The sequence below is a fragment of the Staurois parvus genome, unplaced genomic scaffold (genome assembly GCF_062004578.1).
Source record: "Staurois parvus isolate SC_StPar_1 unplaced genomic scaffold, SC_StPar_1.0 ptg001083l, whole genome shotgun sequence".
In the NCBI taxonomy this organism is placed as follows: domain Eukaryota; kingdom Metazoa; phylum Chordata; class Amphibia; order Anura; family Ranidae; genus Staurois; species Staurois parvus.
In genome coordinates, this window is record NW_028318879.1 from 256,620 (window position 1) to 271,223 (window position 14,604).

Genomic DNA, 14,604 nt, shown 5'->3' on the forward strand with positions numbered 1-14,604 from the left:
CCACACAATATTAGGACAGATCACCCTGTACTCCTAACAGGCACAGGGTGATTTACACATAAGAGGGATATGGGGAGCTGAGACAGCGGTCTCCCCACCTCTCCAAAGTGAGCTGGGTTTCATGGGCCCCCCACCCAAAGTTACTCCCATCACACCTCCCCTCCTTCGCGTGCCCACCATATTAAGCCACTTGCCATGGGGGTGCTAGTGCGTGCTCAACACCAAGCTGGATCTGTGTGTCCATAGACACACAGAGCTTGGCTCAGCTCAGCACCCCCCCCCCCACACTCCAGCCTCACTGACTGTGATTGACAGCAGCGGGAGCCAGTGGCTCCTGCTGCTGTGTTCTGAACCTATGAAGAAGGAGAGAGCCGCTGCTCTCTTGCTCAACACATGATCGAGATCAGGCTCATGTAAGTATAGAAGGGGGGGAGCTGAACAAAGAAGGTTTTTTACATTAATGAAGGTAAAAAAAAAACTATGATACTACAATATGATCTGGTGGCCAATGGAAGTCTTTTCTGTCTTAAATAAATGAAAAACTTTCGTCCAGCACAGGAAATAGCCTAATAGCAGTTTTTTTCCCCTATTCTCACAGAACAAATGTACTTTCACTGGGCAAATTGTTATGCAATTTTCTTTTGAATAAACTCACCTCTTAGGTTTGTCCTTTACTGTACAATTTTTTCAATGGATAGTTCAAATCCACATCTGCAGGCATATGGACATTCAAGAAAATGATTTCATTGATCCAAATAATTGTTCTTTGTAGTGATAACCGAGTCCACAGAGACATTTTTTATTTTGTTCTGTATTTAGGAGATTAACGGAGCTGTTAACCAGTTTTTCCTAAATGAATACTGCCTTATGTATTGTATCAGAAATATTTGATGCCTTTTTCAGAATGTATTCAGTTTAGGATCCTGGGCCAAACAAATGTATAGGCGGTGGTGATCGCGGGGTTAATATTAACCCCTTTGCTGCCTGCCTGTCAATTTATGGAGCTTTGTAAATGTGCTATTCTGGGCCTGTAAGCCCCACAGGACAAGAAAATAAATAGCTTGTGTGTATAGAGACACGTCAGGCAGCCAGATTTTCCCCTTGCTGTTCTGTTGAACTCCATACAACATTTTTCTTCTCTGTTAAAAATAGAAATGGGAAGAAACTCTGAAACTGCAGAGGAATATATTTGCCAGTTGGAACCTTGCAATGAAATGGAGCACAGAAGACAAATTTTCGTGTCTAGAAAAGCCTGTAGGTGTTAAATTGCCAAGTGGATTAGGATACGTCTAGATCCAGTGCTTATTATAACATAATGTAGAGTTCTGATTTGCCTAATTAGATTTTATCTCCCCTGTAACTTTGTGAAGCTGTAAAGGGAAATGGTGTCTTTGAGGCAGGCTGCCTTTCTGTTTCTCTGTTTCCTCCTAGTTTTGCTACAGAGACTCCTAAAGCACTGTGTAATGTTTTATGGATTACCAGCTAACAATTGCATCAAGGCTTTTCAAAGACAATCTTATGTGCCTTTTACAGATTTTCTACCCTCAGCACTGATACATTTCAAAGGGTGGCAGTGTTAATAGACAGAGTAAGAGAAGAGAGGCAGGGAGAAAGTGTGAACAATAGCCCTGCACACATCAAAGAGGTTTGGTTTGAAATCCTCGGTGCTGTGGTTTCAGGTAGGCTGCAGCTGAATTGGAAGGCTTTCCAGAACAGTTTCAGGCTTACGACTTAACTCTTTACATAAATGGAGTGTTTATGTACTATCCACATGCTGTTTTCATTGTTTACGTACTGACTGCATATATATATTTTAATGCTTGATTGACTGTTATGTAGCTGTCGCTGTTGGTTTTTTATTTGCCAGCGGTTTGCATTGTTTCCCCAGCAAATTCCTCCTGCGTTCTGTAGAGAGGACACAATGCTTGTTTGAGTGCTCTATCATAAAGAACTAGTAATGCAACTGATTATGGCTCAAGCTGGCCAAAAACGCAGCAATCTGATCAGTGGGCAAAGAGTCATTTGATCCCAGCTCAATCTTTCCCTTCACGTGGCATGAACATTCACAGGGCCTGTTGTGTAACTTGCCATCACAATAAAAAGAAACAAAAGGATATTTCCATTCAGCTCAATTTTATCAGCAAAACAAAAGAAGAATTTCTGCAAAAGCTTTTCTACCTCATCACAGTTACCAAGAAATATTTATATTGTGCAATGCTAGTGGATTAGTGGAAATACTGGAACCTTTTTACATTTGGAGGGACTGTTTTTCTTTTGGAACCAAATCCCGTTGTCCATTTTTCCTCCTCAAATGTCTCTATTTTTGGCCTGACCTCCTATAAAAATGTACTATTTAACTACCAAAATTGTCATACTATACTATACTGGTCAGACAGGTCCCCATCCCACCTCTGCAGTCCTCTTACACTGTAGCTAGCATGAAGACTGCTGCTTAGAGCAGAGCCTGAAGCTCCCCCCAATAAATTTAGTCAGTAGCTACAAATACTGTAGCTGCTGACTTTTAATGTAAGGACACATACTTGCCTAGGGATCCAGTGATGTCCTTACTTGAGCTGTTTCTTCAATCGGCTTCGGGAGCAAGAGCCAGCATCTTCAGTAAGGGAGACCAGAAGTGAAGCCTTGTGGCTTCACCGCCAGTTTTCTGCTACGCAAATCACGCTGTGCTTTGTGAATGGTCCCTCAGTCATCTTGGAACTGTGAAGCGTCCCAGAAGGCTGTGGTAGAAGGGGAGGTGGGCGAACTTTGGCTCAGATTGTTCAAAAAATGGCCACTGCCCCAGTCTATAACTGAGCTTCACAGCAAGGAGCACATGGAAGGGCGACGCATGTCAAACAACAAAAAAGAAAAAAAATTCTTAGCTCTAACTTGCCAGCCAGCCTTCAAACATACCGAATGAACCTGTCTAACAGTATGCGTTAAAAACAGGGCTTTAGTTAGCACACATATGCAAATACATGTGTAAGCTACAGAGCCTCGTCGCTGCACCCCAGTATTCTGTAGTTCCTAACTTTTCAATTTTAAGAGCCCCCATAGTAGAGGCACATGTATTTAATGGATAGAACAAGGGCAGATGGACCTGAGGGAACCCACCCCTCCTTAAAGGTACAGGAGCGCACTGGACACCCAGCATGTAGCACAAGAGCAGGTAAGGTGTCCAGTGCGCCCCCTCGAACAAAAATTCAACAGTACAAAAAATAGCCACTGCCCCAGTCTTTAACTGGCCTTCACAGCAAGGAGCATGGAAAGGTGACGCATGTCCAACAACAAAAAGGAAACAATTCCCAGTTCTAACTTGCCAGCCACGGTGCATCTGAGCGGACGTGGGAGTGGGTACCTGTCAAAACCAGGTACCTGCTCCACCCAAAAAAGTGCCAAATGTGGCAGTGGAGGGGGTGGGTGAAGTTCCACTTTAATGGCCGCCACTTGTCTTGGCTCATAGTACTTGCCCAAAATAATCAAGCACAAGAAATGCATAGATGGGAGGGGAGCATGTCAGCCTTGTGTCCTTTTGCATTCCTCTTGCCTTTTCTTGTCTTGGGCAAGTGCTTGGAGCAAAGACCAGCACCAGCTATCTTTTTGTTATCTATGTTGTTGAACAGCAGTGTGAAGAGGAAAGTACCCAGTTTCTGTTCAACCTCACAGCTAGGCTTATAAAACAACATAGTAATATGGAACCAAGTACTACATGTAATTTGGAGACACAACAAAAATTCTGGTCCCAATTTGCAAGGCCTGAATAGTTTGATTTGTGTTTTTGCAGCAGATATAGAGAGATTTTCCAGATAAAACAAACATTTTAAATATCTGTAAATAAGTTTTCACCAGACGTGCTGAATATTGTGTACGTTATCTTATTTTTTTATTGCTTTTTATTAGTAATGTAGGTTTTATAAATTTCAGACAATTTAGCAGATCTGTACTATTTTAAGAGATATCACAGATAAAAGGTAATCACAGTATAAAAAAAAAATTGTTTATTTTAAAACCTAGGAAGAGCTGAACAATGAAGGTTATAACTATACATAATGGTGAAATATGATATTTTTATCATGCTACATTTTATAAAATTAAATACCACTTGAACACAATTTTTTTGCCTGAATTCTATTTATTTTGCTGCCCCAGTGTCAGTTGAACTGGGGAGGATGGCATCCTTGCCTATGCCAGATTTCACTGCCGTTCTCTTATCACACACAATTACGGAAATAAGCATTTACATTAGTTATAGGAAGTAGGACCAACTTTTGCTTATAAAACACAGTTGAAAGCCAAAATAACATTGGATCATTTAAGTAACTGTAATACAATTATTTTATCACCAAGTTTAATATTTTATTGTGTTAAATGTTTCTTGACATATTTAACCTTCAGACTAGTGAAGTGATATTTTTTATAATCTCCTCTTAGGATCTGAATCCACCTATTCTTCCTCCTCCACCACTGACTGCTGCTGTTATTGTCTCTACAACCTCTGGGGCAACATCTTCTACTGCTGGGCAGAGATTGGCTAGTGGTCCTGCTGAACAAGTTGCACACCTTAGGCCATCCACCCGACCAAGCGTGTAAGTCCTTATGACAGACTTAAAATGTACAGATATATTTGCATATGCAGGTATGGGTTTTAGTTTTGAATACGTACATTTACACTCGAAACCTAGAATTTTGTCTCAAATCGCACTGCAAAGAATCGTATGTGATTTGAACAGAAATGTGGTGCGATTCCTGTCCAAACCACATTCGGGTTCCCTGTAGGTGCGGTGCGATTTTGATCCATTCATTTTGTATGGCTAAAAACGCACTGCAGATTGCACCACACCCACAGGGAAACCACATGCAATTTGGACAAGAATCACACCGCATTCCTTTGCAAATCACATGCAATTCCTTGTAGTGCAATTTGAGCACTCAATTTTGTATGGGCTCAAATCGCACAGCAAAGGTATCTGTAATATGTATCAGCGAGTACTTGAGCACAAGTATCCATACTTGTACTCACGGATTAAAAATAAAAACAAATTTAAAAAAAAACATAACAGTGCAACCCTACCTACCATGATACTTTGGCATTTACTACAATAGTTGAGTGTGAGAGAAAGGGGGCTTTCATTGGATACATCATTCAGAAAAACTGACACATGGAATAAATTGAACACTGTATTATAAATCATCCACAGAAAACCTGGACGTGACTTTTGAGAAGAAGCATGCCTGTTTTGCATTGGGCAAAATGGAATAGCTATTGTCTAAAAGCATTCTGCGTGTTTTTCATTGCATGTAACGGATATCTGAGCATAAATACCTGAACACAAACCCAGCATATTAAAATAAAAAAAAAAGAGGTTTTGTTTCTGGCACACATTAATGGGTGATGCAAAAGTCTTAAAGGACCCCAGACTTGCAGTTCTGGTCTGATACAGCACAGGCAAAACTGGCAAGACACATTTCTCAGATACCCAGTGTTAGAGATGACCATTTGAAAATCATTCATTTGCTTGAAACACACAGAAGACTGTTCAGCACAGATGCATTATCTGAAATCAGTCTGTCAATGCATCGTATGACTTTGTAATGCCCAGGTTTGCTGTTGCATCAATTCATATTGCGCATACACACACAGTGTTCAATTACAGATCTTTCTCAACATCCATATGTCTAGCAGGCCTTTATGCTAGTTTGTTTGCTGACTGCGCACACCTAGTGCATTTACAGAATTCCATCCTAGTGGTCCCATCAAGCTGCATAGCTGTATGGAGCATTAGGGACCTCCAGAAAAGGGGATAGGTGACTATAACAGAAGAGTGAACTGAAAACTTTGTGCGAATGAATGAGAAGATAAGTGGATCTATGGGTTACCAGACATTGTAGAATATACCTTTTTGTGCAGAAAAAGTATTTTTACACTCCAGACACCCAGCTATTAAATGAAATTAGAACTGGGTTAAATTAGTATAATGTACACTCGCTGACCACTTTATTAGGTACACCTGTTCAATTGCTTGGTAACACAAATTGCTAAACAGCCAATCATATGGCAGCAACTCAATGCATTTAGACATCTAGATGTGGTGAAGACAATTTGCTGAAGTTCAAACTGAGCATCAGAATGGGGAAGAAATGGGATTTAAGTGACTTTGAATGTGGCATGGTTGTTAGTGCCAAATGGGCTGGTCTGAGTGTTTCAAAAACTGCTGATCTACTGGGATTTTCACATACAACCATCTCTAGGGTTTACAGAGAATGATCCAAAATACCTTGTTGTCAGAGAAGAATGGGCAGACTGGTTGCTGCGACATTCAGATGGTAGGGTCAGAATTTGGTGTAAACAACATGAAAGCGTGGATCCATCCTGCCTTGTATCAACGGTTCAGGCTGGTTATGGTGGTGTAATGGTGTAGGAGATATTTTCTTGGCACTAGTATGGTGTACCTAATAAAGTGGCCAGTGAGTGTATAACGTAATGTAGCATGTTTGAAAAATAGTGTTCTTCATATAACCAGTGTGCATTGGTATGGGTTTACCAGTTGCCATTTTAGTTTAAAATTGGTCTGCAGTTTTTTCCATCAGCAGAGCACAGAGAAGTCATGTTAAGCTATACCAGCTATATTATTCACATCAGCTATTGCTCCTTCTCTGATTGCTGGCTCTTTCAGTGATGTTTCCTCAGTCCAGATGTGCGACAAGAATTAAAGATTTCCCAATTACATGCAGAGCTCTTTTTTGATCGGCCAAATAAACATCACTTTGAAACGTGCTTCAGTGCCGAGATTTCATAAGATGCACTAGCAATGTGGAGTACCCTTACTGAGCGAAAGTCTCATTTCTCCATGTGTTAAACATTACTTACTGCGGGCAGACATCAAAGTTTGTACTTGAACAGAAACATTTGGATGTACAGTACAAACGATTACAAATGAAAATGTTCTAAGTTAAAAAGTGAGACTTATTGTGTCTGGAATTTTTAGTGCTGGACTTTGGTTTGGTTATGAAAGGCGCACACTGGGACCTACATAGTATTATTCATAGCTAATAATTCCAGGTGTTTGGCATGGAGTCCATATGTCCTGCACAGTGATCAGAGGTGAACCAGTGACCCATACCTGGAGATATATAATTAACATAGAATTCATTGGTGCACAAATTGTTTGACTTGTTCATGATTACAGCTGATAATTAACACATGGTTGTAGCTCAGCTTTTCATTAAATGAAATGCACAGTAAACTGCATGCTAATAGCCATCATTATATATCCCCTTTTCTATGAAAAGTTCACTTATGCTCCCAAAGGACTTAACTTATGAAAATTTTCTTAAAATGTATTTGTAACCATCAACCACCACATCGGTTTTACTTTATCTGCACAAACAGATCATCCTTTCCAGGCGTCAGGAGACATCCATTTCCCTGGAGCCCCAATTATAGTTCATTAACAAACCAAGAAGCTTTAAATGTCGTATGTTTTGATTTAAAACATTATTTCATTATCTAAATGCTTCAGTTCTAAGCATATATATTATAGCTTAAGTGGGGGAAAAAAAGCTAATAAAGAGGTTCTGTGGATGATTTTTACAGCTTTCTATTACCCAAAAACCTCCGGCAAGGAGATGGCTGCTTGTCCTTGAGCAAATTGTTATAGCTGCAATTCTTGCCTGAACATGACAGCGGCTCTCACATAATGCATTGCTTTTTTACTTCTTACAAAGAAGAATTATGGATGTGGCCCAGTCACAGGAAGGTAATCCTACAAGTCTGAAAATCTTCTTGCACGATAAGTGCTTTTGACAACCTAGGAAATCAGAAATGGCCCCATTCTAGCAAGTGATGCTCACAGTTGGGGGTCATCAGGCCGTTTATGGTCAGTTTAGGATGCAAATTTATTTAAGCTACATAAATTAAATATGTTGGCAGGATCCTAGCACTAAAAGATTTCCCTAAGTATACACATTTAGTTGCAATACCCAAAAAGTATCAACATCTGATTGCTTGTAGACACTGTTCAGTTGACAGTTTTTCGTCAACTCCTTCTATTTTTCAATCCTAGAATGATGGGCAGGAGAATGCCAACAGGGCCACCAACAAAAGTGCATTTCATCACTTTCATTAGCAACCAGCCGAAATTCGCTCAGTGTTTAACCAGGTTTAGATTTATAAAACATTAACACTGATAAAATGATATAGTAAAAGTTCCCATACAGATGTTGAGATGTTTGATTTGCTGAGACAAGTTTACAAAATTTCAAACTATTCTATATTTTAAGCTGAACTCCAGGTAAGATCATTTTTGCATACTTTCTGCATGAACCACTGTAAGTATGCATATTTCATGCCTTCGAGACCACTGGAAAAGCTGACAATCACTGTAATAATTGGTGTTACTACATTGATATCCGTAATCTTCGAGCGGCCTCTGCACACTGACAGCAGGGAGTTGCTTACTTAGCACTGCCACCATTTATTGAATGCTTTGTATTTTTCAGTTAATAAAAGACATTCTCTGATTGAACAAGGTTGAGATCGTTAAGACATTGCCCACACTCCTACACCTAAATTATCCAGGTTAATTTAATATTGAGCAGTGAAAATGGGATGGATGAAAACTTTAAGGACCTAGCAATTGCAACCCATGGTGCCACAAATAAAAATGAGATTAGTTTTTTACTATGTCTTACGTCTTCCTCGCTATGGATTGGTTCAAAAGAGCTTGCGATGGAGACTTCCTAAGGTTAATCTGGGTTATAGAATATATAAATTTATAAACCCAAATTCAAACCTTTTAACCCTAGGGCATGTCTACCAGATATGATATACTGAGTCTCTTTTCCACAACTCCTAAAGCAATTAAGGGAGGCACTTGAGACATATTATTATTATTATACAGTATTTATAAAGCGCCAATAGTTTGCTCAGCGCTGTACATTACAAAGGGGGACAGAACATGTGACAGAACAATACCAATACAATGCAAAACATGAGGGGATCGAGGGCCCTGCTCTTTCGAGCTTACAATCTAGGAGACTATCCTTGTAGGTACCAAGTACCACTGCTACATTTAATGATAAAATTGGTTTATTTGAAAAAAAATATTGAACCCCTGGATACAGCATATCTCTGGTACACAATAAATAATCCCTATAGAAGGGCACAAAAGACAGAAGGAACAGACGTGTAGCATATTACATCACTCTTCACTTAAATTATTTTCTTCCCCCTTCTCCTTTTATCTTTTACCTTTTTCCCCAGCATGTTTGATTGTGTGTTCATGGGATGTTTAATGTATATAATAAGTTCTTTCAGATCTGGTGAATTAACTATTTGTAATGTGAACCCACTGGAAATATTTATTTCTTGTTATTTCCTTCCCTTAAATATCTTTACCTGTATGTCATTATTATTGAAAACATTCAATAAAAGTTATTGGAAAATAAAAATTACAAGTTGTTCAACGAATGACAGCAATGTTGAGCAAGTTACACCCTATAGTCAATATGAAGGGGAGAAGTCACTTGCACAAGACCCAGATGATCATGGCTATCACAGTAGTAGTGCTGGCTATTACAGTGAGTGTCAGCTTCCCCAACGACTCTTCAGCTATGACCTATGCATACATACATTGGTCCAAGCTGGGCTAATGTAAATATACAATAAAGATCATACCTGCAGTTCAGCTTTAAGCTAGGAAAGGTTGAGATAAATAAGATTACTGTACAGGAAGCCAGTCTATATGCAGTAAAATACCTCTGCATTCCAGCGCCCAACACCTGCTTACCACTCTGCGTACAGCGGCTCCCACCCTCCAGCTGGGAATAAGAAAATAGCTTGGTGACTGCTGCATTAGAAGGTATCCAAAAGTAATGCAAAAGCATTACAGTTCTGGTTTGCAAAGGCCTACTTGAATCTATACAGTTTGTTGTCAGGTAAGCTTTAGCACTGCACAGTCGTCATTAAATGTATACTAAAATAGGAAAATGGATTTTATCAAACGTTCGTCATCTCTGTGATCTATCAATCTGTCCATCTTTGGTTTAAATTTTTTAAACTATTAATAATCAAGATTAAAGGTTTGCATGACTCTTTGACACTAGTTAATTTTCACAGCACATGTCAGAAATATGAAATAATAGTAGTGCTAGACAGATAATAGCAAAATGTCATGGGAGTTTTGTGTGAGCCTTATTGCTTCAGTGCTTGTACTATGACATGTCGTACTGTCAAACATATCGTGACCATGACTTGGTGGAGTAACACGCTCGGTAATGTGTCTTTTGTTTCTTCTCAGGTATGTTGCCATATATCCTTATTTCCCACGTAAAGAGGATGAACTGGAGCTTCGGAAAGGTGAAATGTTTTTGGTATTTGAACGCTGTCAGGATGGCTGGTTTAAAGGCACTTCCATGCACACCAGTAAGATCGGAGTGTTCCCGGGCAACTATGTTGCACCAGTCACCAGGTGGGTCGTAAAAACGTCTTAGTAAATACTGGACTGTGGGCTTTTTTTTTTTTCCTTTACATAAATTAGTGGGGAACACTGCAACACCGTATTCTTATGTTGGCACAGTGTACATTTTGTATTGTAGTACATAGACAATTCATTTACTACATTTGTTGGGTTAAAGGAAAGCAAAATTGGAATTTATGATCTATCTCTGCACTGACAATAAGTGTTTGTGGAGGAAACCTTTTTTTTTCAGAAATTTTGCATGTGGATTTGATATTAAATAGATTTGTTCCATATAAAGAATGTTTAAAGTCTTGTTTTGGGTGAATCAAACTTTGTAAATATTGAATAACATCTCTTACATATTTAATGTGTATGAATATCCAACACTTTTTCTGTGTTTAGTTTTTGGATGGAGTAGAGAAGGCATAAAACCCATCAGTTTGTTTTTTGGTGTCTGTATCCCATTAAGTAGAATCTCCTTCATGTCCTGTCGCAAAGACACAACAGGAAGTGAGAGGAAATATCTATAAAGAAGGTTTTCACCAAAACAAGAGGTGAGCATAAACCTTCCAATGTTCTAATGATAACTGTTTAAGAGGGAAACTTCCTTCACTTTTGAGAGATTTCTTTTTGCTTCCTCTTGCACCTCAAGAACAGGAAGTAAAGAGTAATCTCCCAAATACAACAGATAGAAAAATAAACTGAGCAGTTTTAAGCCTTGATACATACATTTTAGGCCCAGTTCACTCCTGCGCATTCCTGGGAATGCATATTGTTCTCCAGGTGCAGTTCAGTGTTAATGGCACCCCAAGTGTGGCTAGGAAACACACATTTTGTCATGCCACAAAATGAGCCATGCTCACCACACTAAAAGACATGGGAGCTTCTTTTAGTGCATTTGTCACATGCAGAATAGCCCATTCAAGTAATTGGGCTGTGGTGCCAAAAAACACAGTAGTGCGACTCACAGGTGTGAATGGGGCCTTAAGGGCTGCTTTACCGAATTCCACCCCTATAACCATTGTATTCAGCGAATATGGAACCATTTTGCTTTTTATATCAGCTGTCTCTGTTGCTCTACAGCCAGCAATGAGATTCTAGTCTGCTGTGTTAGGTTGTATTTGGAAAATGAAAGTTTGAGTCCTGTTGGTTGCCATGAGGCAGTTCAGGTAACAAATTGTTAATTGATCCATTGCGATTTGTAAAGCGGCTGTTTTGTACTTCACAGGGCTTTAACAACTGGGACACAACCCAAGGTTGTCATGGCAACAGCAGGTGGAGCTACACAGATGGTGAACATGGTAGCACCATGTTCAAGTGCAGTACCTTGCCAGAAGATACAAGGAAATGGACCAGAATTTAGCAAAACTGTTAATATAAATGGCGTCTCTACCACAGTCATTCCAGGTACCCATATCCAGACCAGCCCTCAGGCTAAGGTTCTGATGCATATGAGTGGCCAAATGACAGTGAACCAAGCCCGGAATGCTGTCCGGACAGGTAAAAATAAAAGGCAATGTCTCTAAACATTTATGTCACATTATTAGGAAAAAAATAATCGTGTCCTACTACTTTATAATGATTTATTCCATTTAGGCCTCATTTACATGTGCGCTAAGGTTCATACAGCTTGAATAGTGTTTCAGACATCTGGAGCTGTATGCAGGCAGCCTATGTAAGTGAATAGAGGAGCATTGGCTGTGTGGACACACTCACACGTCCAGATTTGACAGGTACACATGAGCGAGTGTATGGCCTTGAACACAGAGAGTGTGTGTTCAGAAAAGCACAGGAACCCCTGTATGCCTGTCAGACTTGGATATATGGGTATGTCTGTAAAACTGTGGTGTCTACATTTACTAGCATAGGCTGCCTGCACACAACTCCAGGCTGCTCCAAATGTGAAAAAAAAGAACCCAATTCATGCAGTACAGCCTCAATGCCCATGCGAATGAGGCCTAAGGCTTGTCACTTTACACAAGATGCTAAGAGGTTTTCAGCAAGTTTCAGTCTTGTTAAAGGCTTGCTGAACCCGCCGTCAGCTTGTTTTAGGTGGCAACCATCACTTCCACTACAATCTACAGTATGTTTAACATCTCCGCACAGAAACTGAATGGAGTATTAAAGGCTTCAAAAAAACATTTTGAAGCTTGGTGAAAGTTCTTTAATTGCTTTATAAAGACTGCTCATGTATACGAGGTCTGACTGTAGCCCACAGTTGGGCTTCCTTACCACCACTCACCCACCAGACAGTCTTTATAAAGAATGTTCCTAAGTCTGCCAGCATATTAGGCTGTTGGGAATCTGCCTGGTAACTTGTATGAATAGGCTATGCGACCAAAGTATGCTTTTAATAAAAAAAAAAAAAATGCAGAGAAGTTTTGTTTGTTATTAAATGTATAAGTTATGCAGTTTGATTTGCCAGTAAACAGGGTGTTGGCCATTAAAAGTGGCTAACAATGATGATGTATTAACATAATGACAGATGCATAAGCAGAAGATGTACACAGTGCATACAATTGTTTGTTAAACCTAATAACATGTATGATTTTATCTATCAAGCACACATTCCCACCCTTATTTGCACTCTATGTACAATAATACATCATCATCCAAGCTCTGCCTGCTTGGCCGAAGGACACCTGCTGACAATAGTGACCATGGTATAACTGGTGTGGTCATAGTTACACCAGACAGTATGTCAAGCTATAGACATTTTAATATCTTTTGTTGTCCACAGACATTAGACAAAATTTAGGCATGCAGTAACCAGATGAGCTTCTCTAGATCCCTGTGGTTGCGTCTTACCTGGGTCACTCCAGCATTTAGAGTTAAGATTTGAGGAGAGAAAAAAAGCACGGATGAGGCACTGCTGGCACAGGGGAAACAGTAGCCATTGGACAAGGCTGTTAGATAGTGGTGGCTACTCCATTTCAACAGACATCAGAATATTGCCAGATCCCCCCTAAAATGGGCAGATCAGGTAGCACTCATAATGCGTAGGCATTTTAAAGGATAAGTTCACCTCTGGGATCTAAAAATGGGTGGAACATGTAACATGTTCCCACTCCTGCAGCTGCTGCCTGCTCTGCTGCATCTAGTGACAGCTAGAGGGGGATCTTCTTCCCCCTCTAGCTGTCACCATTTTAAAAAAAAAAGTGCCCGTGCGGGGTTCCAACCTCCTGGCTGCATCATTAATTCACAAAGTTCTGTGAATGGACAAACTACAAGAACCAAAATCCTTTGCGCCTGTCAGCTTGTAGTTCTCAATGAATTACCATGGCACTCTTGAGCGCTGTGATCATTCATTGTCTTTTCCTCTCAGTGTGTATCTGCCTGCCCATACAAGGTACATGTAGAGAGATACACTGAAGTTTGCAGGAGTCCTGCATGGCACCCACGATCTGCTGATTGTGGGTGCAATGCTTTACAGGCACCAAGTAAAAAAATAATAAATGCACATTTTTTTACCTGCAAAAAGATGTGCACTTATTTTATTTTTTAAAAGGTGAACTTATCCTTTAAGATTGACATTCATCAGAAGTGTATTTACCACCTATGTTGCTTTCTAACAAATTTTGATGAAGTGGTAACAAGAGTTTCCTGAATGCTAAATGTGCTCATTATGATCAGATTAGGAATTGTGACTTTTCTGACCTCCAAATTGTTCTGGGTCAGTGGTTTAGAAACCATTACAGGCACAAGCAATCAAGCAACTGGCATTTACAGACAGTGTTTGACCACTACAACCCCCACATTTTTCAGCTTTGGTTTCCTTAGGGTTTTAGGTTAGTGACTCACTAAGTAGCAAAGGTAAAGAACACAGCCCAGGAACAAATCAGCGGTGGTATATTGCATATTTGTGACTTGACAGGTTCCTTTTTAATACTCTGAACTGTCTGTAAGAAAACTCACAGCTGGAAAAATATTTTACACAGCTTAAAATCAAGTTGAGCCACTGCTAATAGGCTTTATATACTAATAAGATAAGGTATACTGTACATGTGCACTTATAGGTGGGCCTTTTACAGTTGTGTATATAATTTTAATTTCCCTGTTGGTTTGTAGTTATATTGTGTCTATAACAAAATGTACGGTACTCAGTACGTGGCTGTTGAACTGTGATGTAAACATTAGAAAATGAATG

The 14,604-nt window shown here is 39.7% G+C and overlaps 1 protein-coding gene across 2 annotated transcripts in view; it reads left to right on the plus strand.

Moving 5' to 3' along the window:
* Window positions 1–14,604, plus strand: part of SH3RF1 (SH3 domain containing ring finger 1) — a 235,877-nt gene that overhangs the window by 202,768 nt on the left and 18,505 nt on the right. For both annotated transcript variants that reach the window (XM_089658593.1, XM_089658594.1), the window contains 3 exons: window positions 4,429–4,583; window positions 10,296–10,466; window positions 11,686–11,957. In XM_089658593.1, the coding sequence (XP_089514719.1) occupies window positions 4,429–4,583; window positions 10,296–10,466; window positions 11,686–11,957 (598 nt within the window). The remainder of the gene's footprint in view (window positions 1–4,428; window positions 4,584–10,295; window positions 10,467–11,685; window positions 11,958–14,604) is intronic.